Here is a 13,583-nt window from a genome sequence, read left to right as displayed (position 1 = left end):
AATTTGAAAATGAGTGTGTGTGTGTGTGTGTGTGTGTGTGTGTGATATCTGTTGAAGTTCTGGGAGCTAAAATCTGAGAACCAACAGATTTCTAAAAATGTATTCTTTTATTCATGCATTCATGCATTTTATTGAGAAGTTACTCATGAGTGGCATTTATCTCACTGTTCTTTATATATAATATTATATTTCTTTAGAAAAGATGTTCATTTTGGAAAATGTTCACTTATCCCATCTTTTATACTAATTTTTACTTCAAAATAACATTTTGCAACTAAATTTGTGCCTAATAGAACAAATTTTTAAACAAATTGGAACTACAGGCCAATTGTTGCATCTGAAAACTCTTACAGTCACCATTTCTCCTATTGTAGTGCTTCCAGTAAATTCTCTTCACAATTTGCAATAAATTATCTTTTTATATTGGACATGTCTTTAACACAAAAAACCCCAGCACCTAACACATATACAGCTGTAGATGTTAAAATGCAGAGTTTTGTATTATTACAGCCTATGAGTTCTTTCTTTTTTGGCATAGTTTTTTTTTTTTAGTGACAATTTTATTTCAGTGTTGCTGACTATATCATTTATTCAGTGGCTATTTGCTGAAATGTTTGCAATTAGGGGCATTTTGAATGCTTAATTGGAACAAGGGGATCTTATATTTAAATTGGAATTATTCTGTAAAGTCTGAATGTTAGTGTGTACATGCACACGCATCTATCCATCTACAGATATATTAAGGTGGAAAGAGAGACTTTCTCTGAACTGGTCAAAACACACATTTTCCTTTTCTCCATTAGGGCACAAGTTTTTTCCCATTCTTCCATCTATCCTGTTCTCCCACCATAAAAGACATTCGGGATAGGTTGCAGGTGGCCTGTAATTTATAATCATTTCAGTAATGAACTCCATCATTCTTGGGATTATTCCCTGTCTTGTCACACATTAACTCCTTGCTCCGGACAGTCTCTGCTTTGACCTCATCTGTAAAAATTTGCCTCCTTTTTCAATGTCTGCGTTTCGCTTTCTGGAGAAATAACGTTTGTTTCTCAAAGATGTGAACAAATAGATTATGAAGTTTTTCCCAACTGCACCAGCGCAAAGTGACTTTCTTTTTCTCAGTCCTGCAACTGTTTACCCATTAAAATTACCGATCACATTTCCTTGGGTATACGTCTTGTCTCTGATTGGTACCCGTTGAGGTCTGAGACAGCACAGCCTATATTCTTTAACTTGACCCTGAAGAGATGCAGGCCTAGCTTTTATTTAGGTTAAGGTTGGCATCTGGGGAACCGTGTTCCCATTGCATGCTGCAAACATGAGCCAACACAACCCCTAAATCCAGCGCTGTCAAACTAACATGAGGAAGCAGGCAACAGAAGTGTCTCTGAGAAGCTTTGTTCTTTGAACCACATCTTGAGTGTGGCTAACATGGTTGACATCCAGCAAAGCCAAAATTTACTTGAAGTAATATGGTTGGTTCAGTACTGTAGACAATAATTGGAGACCTAAAAAAAAAAGAAGCTAGGAGAATAACATCTGCTTTTCCGTGTGATATTTTCCCCCCAACTGTTTAGAGAATTATAAATTGCTCCGTCAAGAGCTTGTTTACAAGAGCTTGGCCAGTTTCAAAATGAAGCTGGCTTTGAGTCGTCCCTGTTTCATCTCACTGTTTGGAAAATAAATCTGAATCGTTAAGATGTAAATACATCAAGTTAAAAGCCAAAGGCAGTGAAAACCAAGTAAAAGCAAGAAATGTACCATGATTTAACTATTATCCTGGGTGGAAGAAGGTACATGGTAAGAATTTTTATATAATGTCTTATTAAATTAAGTGGAGAGAATTTGAGAGCACCATGATATCTCTTTTGTATAGTATGTAACACTATGATTTATATTAACAATTGATGATAATGAAAGTTAAAGTACGTACGTGGGGATAGCCGTATGTTTACTAAAATATACATTGGTAATGAGATAGAGATAAAGATAGAGGTAGAAGTATAGGCAGTGCTTCTCAAAGTGTAGACTTCACACCACCAACATTGCATCACCTGGGAACTTATTAGAAATGCAAATTCTTAGACTGTGTCAATGATATGCTGAATCAGAAACTGGGGATGGGATAGAGGAATCTTTGTTTTAATAAGAAGCCCTCCAGGGGATTCTGATGCACATTCAAGTCTGAGAACCACTGATATATAGATGGATGGATGGATGGATGGATGGATGGATGGATGGATATATGGGTATAGTTGCAGGTGTGTATATAGATATAGGCATAGGTATAGGTATCAATACAGATACTAATACAAATATAGATATAGATATAAATACAGATTTGTGGATATATAGGTAAATCTAGATATTTGGACTTGCCATCACAGGATTTTTGTAGAGGAGCAAATTATTTATTTTTAATTATATGATTGAGGAAAACCTGTTTTTTTCTAGGCAATGACTCTATGACTTATAAACTGAGAAACTCTGCTTGGGATTCATTTGTTGAATGTTTCTCCATTAGGTTCATTTAGTGTTTGCCCTATCATGTCTGTCGCAGGGGTAGTTTCCTTTGTTGCAAAGCTGGTTGCTCTTCTCTCCCCTTTGTCCTCTCTTTTTTTAAGTTGAATTTTATTTATTTTTTAAATATTTATTTATGTATTTATTTATTTATTTTTGGCTGCATTGGGTCTTCGTTGCTGCGAGCGGGGGCTACTCTTCGTTGCGGTGCGCAGGCTTCTTATTGCAGTGGCTTCTCTTGCGGAGCACGGGCTCTAGGCTCACGGGCTTCAGTAGTTGTGGCACGTGGGCTCAACAGTTGTGGCTCACAGGCTTCAGAGTGCAGGCTCAGTAGTTGTGGCTCACAGGCTTAGTTGCTCCGCGGCATGTGGGATCTTCCCGGACCAGGGCTCGAACCCATGTCCCCTGCACTGGCAGGTGGATTCTTAACCACTGCGCCACCAGGGAAGTCCCCCCTTTGTCCCCTTTGAGGCTGGTTTCTGTGATTGGACGTACAAGTGAATGGTAGCAGAATTCTGAAGCCAATGATATCCTAAACCTTGGGCCATTTTGCAGAATTCTTTTTTGTTTGTGTTTTGCCCTTACATTTTTGTTTTTGAGCATGTGTAACTTGTTTTCAGCCAGCCATTCATATGAAGCACTGTTTACAGATGGGGATGAATTAGGAACAACTTAAACATCTGATAAAAGGAACTTTTAAAATACATTATAGTAAAAAAATAAAATAAAATACATTATAGTAGATTTCAAAATAATATGATATTATTTGGGAAGAAATATCTCAGTACGCAAGAAAAATATTTGGGAGAATATTCACTAGGATATAAACAGTGATGATTCTTAGATTATAGATTATTTAAATATTATTCATTTTGCTTATTTCTATATTTCTGATATTTTTTAGTTTTAAGCTTGCATTGCTTTTATAATAAGGAAAGATAATACAAACTAATATGTATATTAAAAATAAAAATCATAAGAGGTAGATTACAATTTTTTATCTTCTCCCCCTCCCCACTATACCCAGAATTTAATAGTCTGCCAATTATGCCACCTCTATTTGTTAATCAGTTTTCAGATTAAAAAAATACTGCTAGTTGGTAAAATTAAATGACAGATCTGCCCACAGAAATGACAGGAAGTCCACTGTAAATAGATAATTGATTTAGTCGTTGAAACCATGTAGAATTCCTATTTAGGGAGAAGGGACTATTTAAGTGTATGTAGCCATAAGAACATGTCTCGCTTTGCTTTTTACGCAAGATGTATGGTGACTCGTCATTCTCAGGAAGTGTTTTGAAGTGGATAATGGCTCTTTTCCTGATATTTGCAGGCACATGGCTTAATCCTCTTTGGAAAGCCTTCCTTTGACGATAAACATAGACGTTGGTTTTAGCTTAATTCTCCTTCCCTAAAATCACTTCCTGCTTTGAAATTATACAATTCCATAACAAGTGTGGATAAGCAGCAGTTAACAGATGGGGAAATGAGCCATTTTATTTCTGTCCTACACATAAAGCCGAACCCACAGAATCGTGCCCCAAGGTGGGACTCGGCTCATTTCTCCAAGCTGTAGGATGCCCTGGAATAAAGCAACGTGCTGTGAACTGTGATGGTGGACCCTGGATCACTTTGGTGCCCCTGGCTGATAATAATTGCCAAACCCATTTAAACCAGCTTAAATAATTAGGAATTGTAGAGGCTTGTGTCACCAAAAATCTATAGGTATAATGGGTTTCATCCAGTGACTCTGGTCTTTTTCCTGCAATTCTCTTGACTTTGTGTTCCTCTAAGCATCTCTAAGCTGGTATTGAGAGAACCTGTGGCAGTTTGGGGATAAATCTGACAATATTTAGGCCAGTGGTTCCCAACTTGGGGTAATCCACTCCCAGGAGACGTCTGGCAATGTCTGGAGACATTGTTGGTTGTCACAGCTGAAGAGATGCTACTGGCATCTAGTGGGTAGAGGCCAGTGTTACTGCTGAACGTCCTTCATATACAGGACAGTCCCCACAACAGATGACCCCAAATGTCAATAGTGCTGAGGTTGAGAAACCCTGGCATAGAGGAAGAAAAGGTTTCCTTTTTCCTGTGTCTCTTGCTTACAGTCAAGGGAACATTTTGCAGAAGCCTCCAGACACCTTTCCATCACGTGCCTCTGGCTGTAAGGAAGGCTGATGGCTTTTGGTCTGGGTTCCAGGATCAATCATGGGCAGGAAGGGGGATACTACCAAGATCAGCTCATTCAGCCCCAAAATGCGTGGGAATGCCCACTCTATACATTGTCCACGTGAAGAATAAACACACATCATGGAATGGTACTATTTTGTTCTGAGCAAGAAAGGGTAATTCAGGCATCATTAAGAATCCTGTGAACTGCCAAAGAATAAACCACTCTCTGTAGCAATCCAAGTCCCCACTGTGGGATTTGGGAGAGCTTTTCTGCACCTCTGTTTTCTTCTGCGTCATCTGCATTAATACCTTTCTAGAAAAAGATAAGACTGGAAGTGACTCACTGACAATCCGAAGATTTTCTCAAGGAAAATTATCTTCAATGAGGAGAAATGAGTATTTTAGGGAGGGTTTGCAGAACCACTTTCTATGCTGAGTCATTTAGAAATTTTTATTATTAATCGAGGTGAGAGATGATTTTAGCTTGGCCCAGAGTGGAACAGTGGAAATGATGAGAAAAGGTCAGATTCGGGCATGTTTTGAATGCAGTGACAGTAGGATTCCCTAATGGATTGGCTGTGGAGTACCATATGGAGTCAGAGGTGATAGGGAGTCAAGGTTCTGGCCTGAGTCACTGAAAGGATGAACTTGCCATCGACTTAGGTGGCGGAAGCCATAGAGGAGTGGGCTGAGAGGAAGTTGAAGAACTCAGGGAATTCAGGAAAAAAGGTCCTGGTTGGAGATATAAATTAGGGGGTGATTAGTGTATAGATGTCATTTAAAGCTTTAAGATTTGTTGAAATCACCGATAGAGTAATTGCAGATGGAAAATAAAGGAGATCCAAAGACAAAACTATGGGAAATTCCAACAGTACGTTACATTCAGGGAGGTGAGGAGGAAATAGGAGACAGCATAGGAGACAGAATCAGTGGCTGGTGACCTAGAAGGACACCCAGGAGAGTGTGGCATCTGAAAAGGCAGGAGAAGAAAGTGTTTTAAAGGGCGGGGACAATGGGCTGTGATAGGTAGGTGTGAGGCTTCCGATGAGTAGATGACAGTAAGTCTGTTTGCCAGATACAATCCTAGGTGAGGCATAATTATCAGTTAGCACACTTGTCAATAGTGCCCACTTGGACTCCTAAAAGAGCTCTGGTTTGGATACATTATGGGGTTTTCTGCTGATGGGTCAAGTAAAATGAAGACTGAGGATTGAGCAGTGTCAAGGTTACTGGTAACCTCAATAAGAGCAGTGTTGATGGATGGAGGGGGCAAAAGCCTGACTGAAGTGGGTTCAAGAAAGACTGGGAAGAGAGGAAATGGAAGGCAGGGTATATGAACACTTCTTTGAAGGCTTTTTTTTCCTGTAAAAAGAAGGAGAGAAATGAAGAGGTGGCTAAAAAGGGAAGTGTGATCAAGAACTTTTGTATGGTGGGAGTTATAACAGTACGTTTTAATGTTTACTTTTACTTTAATGGGACTCATCCGATTGAGAAGAGGAAATTAGTGATGTATAAGAGAATGGCTGGAGTGATGCTCTTGAGTAGGCAAAAGGGGATGGAACCTAGTGCACAGAAGACGCAAGCAAGGTGTAATAACGGATGGGACATTTAATGTGAAATAAGAGGGTGAAGGGAACTCTGGAGAAAGCAAATGACAAAAGCAAAGACAGAATCCGAAAAGTATGAGAGTGAGCAGTTCTGTTGAGCAGAGTGTGCAGGGTTTGCTGGGAAGAAGGGCAAGAGAAGGATTTGGAGGAATGGATTAGGGTCAGGTCATGGAAAGCCTGGGGTCTTGTGCCGAAAGGTCTCAACTGACTGAAGAACAGTGGAAGGGTTTTAAGCAGGGAAGGGCCACGTGAAGAGAGGAATGTCACAGCAGACCAGGCAGGAAAGCATCTCCAGCATCTGTTAAGCACTAATGCCGAATGCCCTGGAGGTGTCAAGGAAGACTGGGGAAAACCTGTGGGTGAGATAGAGACAAAGCAAGACCTGGTGAGATCCTCACCAAAGCTTCCCTTTGCTTTTTGGACAAGGGCATGGTTTATTACCACATTTATTTACTTGACATCGAAAACAGTGCTGGATGTCTTCTTGTTTTGTTTTTGTTTTTAACTTAAGCTCTTCTGTCATATTCTGGAATTTAGGTATCTTTCCCTAAAAGAGAAAAAACAGCCGCCTTTATCTCTTGAGCAAGCCAAGAAACCTCTTCCTGCTTTCAATTTTTATTTTCTTAACATTATCCACTTATAGCCTAAAACATAGTCGAGTTATGGGCTAAGGCACTTACCTTCCTATTCTTTCCATGTGGCCAAATGGTTCATCCTTCCTCTCCAAGGTGAGAAATGCCTGTCCCTTTCATGCCATGTGTACATGGAGGCTAACAAAAGATATTTAACAAAGATGATTAATTTTACCGAGAAGATTGCTGATAAACTGCATTTCTGGACACTTAGTGAGCTTAACATCAATTAATAGTGTATGTTTTTCCTTTACGTGAAACATTATCTTGAATTTCTCAGAATTAAACCACAAATTTAAAAAGTGGACACTGATTTCTGTTGTATATTTTTCTAAAACAATACACGTAAGTCTAAATAAAGAGAAAAAAATAGCTTTCAAGTGTTATTTGCATAGGAACTTCCTGGAAAGCTTCTTAAAATGCAGATTCCTGGGCAGGAGTCCTGTTGTGGTTGATTTGGGGCTGGACTCCAGCTGGTCCGTTTTGTTCATTACACACCATGATCTGATTATGGGGCCGGGGAACCACAAGCTTTCCAGGAGCCCACACAAATGTCTACAAGCTGAAAAGGAAATTATTGGCTCCCAAGGTAATTATGTAAATTCTTAGCTATATATCTAAAAACATAGTATGTCAATTTCATTGACAGTGTTTTTAACAATCTTATCACACATGAAAGAGATTTATAATGTACATTTTTCTGTCCTAGCAAGTATTCCTGAAAATACACGATTACTTAAAAGTAATGCCGAACAAGAATTCTGAGTTACTCATTGCCAAATCATGTCAAAATCAAAATTATAAAAATTATTTACAAAATTAGGTGATAGGCCTCAAAAGCAAGCGCTTAAAGAAACAGTCCTGGGACTCTACTTTTGATTAAAAGCATCCCCAGGTGATTCCAATCACATTTGGAGAACCAAAGGTCTAAGTGGATGTTTCATACCACCAGAGCATTCTTGTCTTCATCCAAACAGTTATCAAATTTTCTCATCACCCACTAAGTGCAAGGCAATATGCTAGGTGGTGAAAATACAGTTGTAAACAATATTATTGTTGTGAAGCCTCCAGACCAATGGGAGAGACAGTCGATAGACAAATGGACAAGCATATGAAAGCAATTACAAACTGAGATAAGTGCTGAGAAGAAAACCAATGGAATGTTGAGATCGAGAAGCCAGGGAACATTGATTTCAGATTGGGAAGGTCAGGGAAGGCTTTATTGAGGGAGCGGGATTACACGGGGAGGGGGAAGGGTAAGCTGGGACAAAGTGAGAGAGTGGCATGGACATACACACACTACCAAATGTAAAATAGATAGCTAGTGGGAAGCAGCCGCACAGCACAGGGAGATCAGCTCGGTGCTTTGTGACCACCTAGAGGGGTGGGATAGGGATGGTGGGAGGGAGATGCAAGAGGGAGGAGATATGGGGATATATGTATATGTATAGCTGATTCACTTTGTTATAAAGCAGAAACTAACACACCGTTGTCAAGCAATTATGCTCCAATAAAGATGTTAAAAATAAATAAATAAAATAAAATAAAAACATGGACAAAAAAAGAATAAAGAAGGAGGAGCCAGCCCTGTGAAAATTCCTGGGAAGAACAGTTCAGGCACTGGGAACAGCACGGGCAGAAACCTATGCAGCACCCAGCTTGTCTTGTTTATGAGCGTCAGGAGAGCAGGAGGAAAGAGAGAGGCATGATGGGGGAGGCCGAGGAGGTCAGCCCAGACCCTTTTGCACAGGGAAATCCTGTGCAGATGGACTTTATTTTAAGTGAAGTGAATTGACAGTCTCTGCTTGCTTGTTTGTTACTTTGAAAGCTCGGGTATGGCATGGTATTTTGTGTAGCAGTTGAACACTCAGCTGTGGACTCAGACTTCTTGAGTGTGAATTCTGGCTTTGCCCTGTAGAGGCAGAGTGATCTTGGACATATTCCAACCTCTCTTTGCTCAAGCCCTTACCTGTAAAATGGAAGTAATAATAGTACCTACTTCAAAAGGATGTTTAACATATTTAATAAATACATGATAAGCACCATATATGTTTTGATAATGTGTATTTAAGGAGATCATTCTGGTTTCCTCTCTGGACAATTAGTTGGGCAAGGGCAGGAGTGGACATGGTTAGGTTGGTTAGAAGGCTGTTAAATTTGTTCAGGAGAAATGTGATGGAGGCTGGAGGTGGGATGGTGAAAGCAGAGTTGGGGAAGAGAGGTAGGATTCCTGATTTTTTTTGGAGGCAGAGTTGACACAACCTGGGAATGGATTAAATGTGGACATGAAGTGAAGAAAAGAATTAAGAAAAACCATTTGGTTTCTGGCTCAACTAATTGGGTGCATAAAAATCATCATCTTCATCATCATCAATCATCATCAATATCATCAACCTTTATTGAGCAGGTCTGCATGCCAGGCACTGAGATAAATGCTTTATAAACACCTCTTAAGATGTAGGAGGCTTAGGTACAAAGACGTTTGCCAGAAAGGAAAGTCAAGAGTTCAGCACTGGATAAATGAAGTCTGAGATGACCCTGAGATACCAGATGGAAGGGTCAAGAAGGCAGTTGGATAGTCGACTCTATAAAACTCAGAGATGACTGGTTTGAAGATAATGTTCACGAGTCATGAACTTTGCAATGGAATTCACCACAGTGTTCTTTTATATAATGATTTGGGCTGTTACAGTAATGTTTTATTTCTTTTGGCCTACTCCTTTTTTTGAGTTCAGGACCTGCTTCCTAACAACCTTTGTGTCAATTGAATTTTCAGTCAGTTCTCCATAGTGTAAGATAATGCGTTGCATTAACATTTCTGATTCTGAATAGAACTCTACTGAGCTCAACTCGTCTAATCTGAAGTCCATATTCTCCATGAAACATTTCCTAGTTAAAACTCAAGGAAACTTTAGTTCAAGTTATGCTCTGAAATCAACAGAATAATATTAATTCATATGGGTATAGAAAATCATTTATTTACAGTGTTTAAATTGACATTTGAACAGTTTTTCCAATCCCACACAGTTAGTGGCATAAGGTCTTGAGAAAGCATGAAACATTTTTTTATCAGCCTCATATTTCGGCAAGCTTGCCAAGCACAGTTCATTTTCCATAGAAATTCACAAACCTGAGCAGTGGCCAAATTTTCGGAGTCGCTGAATATAAGCCAGTGAATAAAATTGTTAAACCCTTTGATTTCCCCCCACTTTTTTCCCTTAAAAAGTAACATAGCATGTGCCTCTGAGTTTTATTATTTGACATCTATTACCCACAGCACTCAAGTGTGTTTGAGAAAAAGCCTGTATGAACATTCCAGCACAGAATGAACACAGGCGGGGTCTGTTGGGAACATTCATTTGCAGCCTTGCTTATCCCTCAGATGGGAAAGCCTCCTCCTTCCACCGACGTCCTTCAGAGGGCAATGGTACCAACTTGTAAAAATAAATAATTTTTAAAAAAATTTATTTTACTGAAGTACAGTTGATTACAATGTGTTAATTTCTACTGTACAGCAAAGTGATTCAGTTATACATACATATGCATTCTTTTTCATATTCTTTTCCATTATGGCTTATCACATGATACTGAATATAGTTCCCTGTGCTATACAGTAGGACCTTGTTGTTTATCCATTCTATATATAATAGTTTGCATCCGCTAATCCCAAACTCCTAATCCATCCCTCCCCCTTGGCAACCACAAGTCTGTTCTCTATGTCTATGAGTCTGTTTCTGTTTCAAAACTAAGTTCATTTGTGTCATATTTTAGATTCCACCTGTAAGTGATATTGTATGGTATTTGTCTTTCTCTTTCTGACTTATTTCCCTGAGTATGATCATCTCTAGGTCCATCCCTGTTGCTGCCAATGGCATTATTTCATTCTTTTTTATGGCTGAGTAGTATTCCGTTGTATATATTTACCACATCTTCTTTATCCATTCATCTATCAATGGGCATTTAGGTTGCTTCCATGTCTTGGCTATTGTAAATAGTGCTGCAATGAACATTGGGGTGCATGTATCTTTTTGAATTCTGTTTTTTCTCCTGATATTGCCCAGGAGTGGGATTGCAGGATCATATGGTAACTCTATTTTTAGTTTTTTGAGGAACCTCCGTACTGTTCTCCATAGTGGCTGTACCAATTTACACTCCTAGCAACAATGTAGTGTAGGAGGGTTCCCTTTTCTCCACATCCTCTCCAGCATTTATTTTTTGTGGACTTTTTAATGATGGCCATTCTGACCAGTGTGAGGTGGCACCTCATTGTAGTTTTGATTTGCATAAAAATGAATAAGGGCTTTTAAAGGTTGAAAAACTTTCAGACAGATCCAGAATAGGCAAAAATTACATGCTGGTCCAAAATGTGATAAATTTCAGATGCTATGCATTGTAACTAATTGGGGCCACTAGTGAACCTTTCTCTTAAGACTGGTCCTAATAACAGAATGCATTGACTCAAACAAAATCTCGAGCATGGGACAGGATGGAACTAGTTATCATTAAGAGAATAATTTTCGTAGGCATTGGTACATTGTGCCCAAGAATAGTTTGGAAAGATAAAGGATATGGAAACAAATAATACTAATGAGTATCAATAATTAAAATGTGTCAGTAACTAATGTAGTTCTCTTTGTGAATGATAAAATCATGTAAGAATGTTGGATTTCTTTAACCCAGTGACCACTGTGGTAGTCTCTTCATTGAATTGCTTCCTTCATTGGCATCACCTGTTAATTTCATTTTTACTTATAATTGTAAAAATGCACAATAGCGTCTAGAGGCAATACCCTTATTTTTAAAATGCTCAAAAAAATAGCCCCTTTCCCTTCAAAAAAAAAAAAGGGTGAAGGGTAACAATTAGTACTGAATTTCAGCTATGAGAAAGTTACTGAGCTGTGAGGGGCCACTGTGCTTACGTCACGTGTCATCTGTTTGGAGAGGGCGGCTACATGGGATACAGGAGCAACTGTAAGTTCGAAAGGACTCTCACAAATGGGAACCATGGGCGTGCTGGGAATGGAGTCACCACCCGGGAATGAAGGAGTCAGGGCGGAGAGGGGCCAAACCATGAAGCCAGAGCAGAATTCTTGTCAACAGTGGCCTAGAAATGAAGCTGAGGAGAAGGGTCCCGGTTTGCCAGGGGCCGGTAGTCACGGTTCTGTGCTTGGGGAAGCCCTGTCTCACCATAGCCCCTGCCAAGCCACATAGGTGAATCTACAGGAGTGAGGGTGATCTCGGAAGAGCCCAGTGTAATCGGGGAAGGGTTGGGGCAAGGCAATAAGAGCTAGCGTTTCATTTTTAACGGAACAGCTTTATTGAGGTATAATTCACATACCATACAGTTCACTCATTTCAGGGCTGTAATTTAGCGGCATAGTCAGAGTTGTGCAACCATCACCACAATCAATTCTAAAAGTTTCATCACCCCCAAAAGAAACCTTGTGCCCCTTAGTCATTACTGCCCCCAATCCTCCCATCTGCCTCAGCCCTTGACAACCACTAGTCTTTTGCCACTCTGTGGATTTGCCTGTTCTGGCCATTTCGTGGAAATGGAATCATACAATATGTAGTCTTTTGTGTCTGGCTTCTTACACTCAGCATAATGTTTTCAAGGTTCATCCACGATGCATGTAGCATGTATCAGTTCTTCCTTCCTTTTTATAGCTGAATAATTCCATTGTATGGTTATGTCACATTTTGTTTCATTATTCATTGATTGATGGACATTTGGGTTATTTCCACTTTTGGGCTATTATGAGTAATGCTGCTGTGAACGATTTTGCATACAAGTTTTTGTGTGGACAAATATTTTCAGTTCTCTTGGGCATATAACTAGGAGTGGAATTTTTGGGTCATATGGTAACTATACGTTTAACATTTTGAGAAACTAAAAACTGTTTTCCAAAGCATTTACATTCTAACCAGCATTGTATAAGAGTTCCAATTTCTCCACATCCTCGCCAGCACTTCTTTTTATCCATCCCAGTGGGTGTAATGTAGTGTCTCATTGTGGTTTTGATTTGTATTCCCCTGAGAGCTAATGATGCTGAGCATCTTTTCATGTGCTTCTTGGCCATTTGTATATTTCCTTCAGAGAAATGTCTATTCAGAGCCTTTGCCCATTTAAAAGTTGGGTTATTTGAGTTTTTTATTATTGAGTTGTAAGATTTGTTTATATATTCTGGGTACAAGCCCCTTATCAGATATATGAGTTAGCATTTAATTTACATGCATTCCCTCCGGCATTCATACTGCATCTCTACCATTTACTTTAAACTGGTATACATCCATATAACCATTTACCTCAGTTTTGTAACTTTTAGAATTTTACCCCTAGTAAGTTCTCGGTGCCTCTCCACCTCATGTTGCAAAGGAGGCCTTTCAGAGCTGAGAGTTCCCCAGGGTGTCTGACTCAGAGGATCACAGTGACCCCAGGCCTTCTCCCTCCCAGGGCCTCTAGCTGCACATTCCAGCCAGGGAGCCTGCCTGCCCTGCCCGGCTCCTCTAGCTCTCTGAGCAGTATCCCTGTCTCCAGGCTCCTTCTCTGTTCCCACACTGGCCAGGGGCTCTGTGTGGGGAGGATGGGAGGTCAGTTCTGCCTGGAGCTGCTGCTACTGCTGAGATGTAAGGACCCTGGAGAGGTAAG

The 13,583-nt window shown here is 39.8% G+C and overlaps 1 protein-coding gene across 11 annotated transcripts in view; it reads left to right on the top strand.

Annotated features, from left to right (window-relative positions):
* The window catches only part of ARHGAP6 (Rho GTPase activating protein 6), a 497,891-nt gene that overhangs the window by 331,287 nt on the left and 153,021 nt on the right, over nt 1-13,583 (top strand). Inside the window, exon 1 of one of the 11 annotated variants that reach the window (XM_082447002.1) lies at nt 3,268-13,578. The exons of the other annotated variants lie outside the window; for them this stretch is intronic. Coding sequence (XP_082303128.1) covers nt 13,300-13,578 — 279 coding nt within the window. The 5' untranslated portion in view covers nt 3,268-13,299. Of the gene's footprint in view, nt 1-3,267; nt 13,579-13,583 lie in introns of those variants that run through there. 11 annotated transcript variants of the gene reach the window in all.

The sequence above is a fragment of the Balaenoptera physalus genome, assembly GCF_965194825.1.
Source record: "Balaenoptera physalus genome assembly, chromosome: X".
NCBI classification, from domain to species: domain Eukaryota; kingdom Metazoa; phylum Chordata; class Mammalia; order Artiodactyla; family Balaenopteridae; genus Balaenoptera; species Balaenoptera physalus.
Note: the sequence above shows the minus strand (reverse complement) of the source record. Positions and strands in the feature narration are given on the sequence as shown.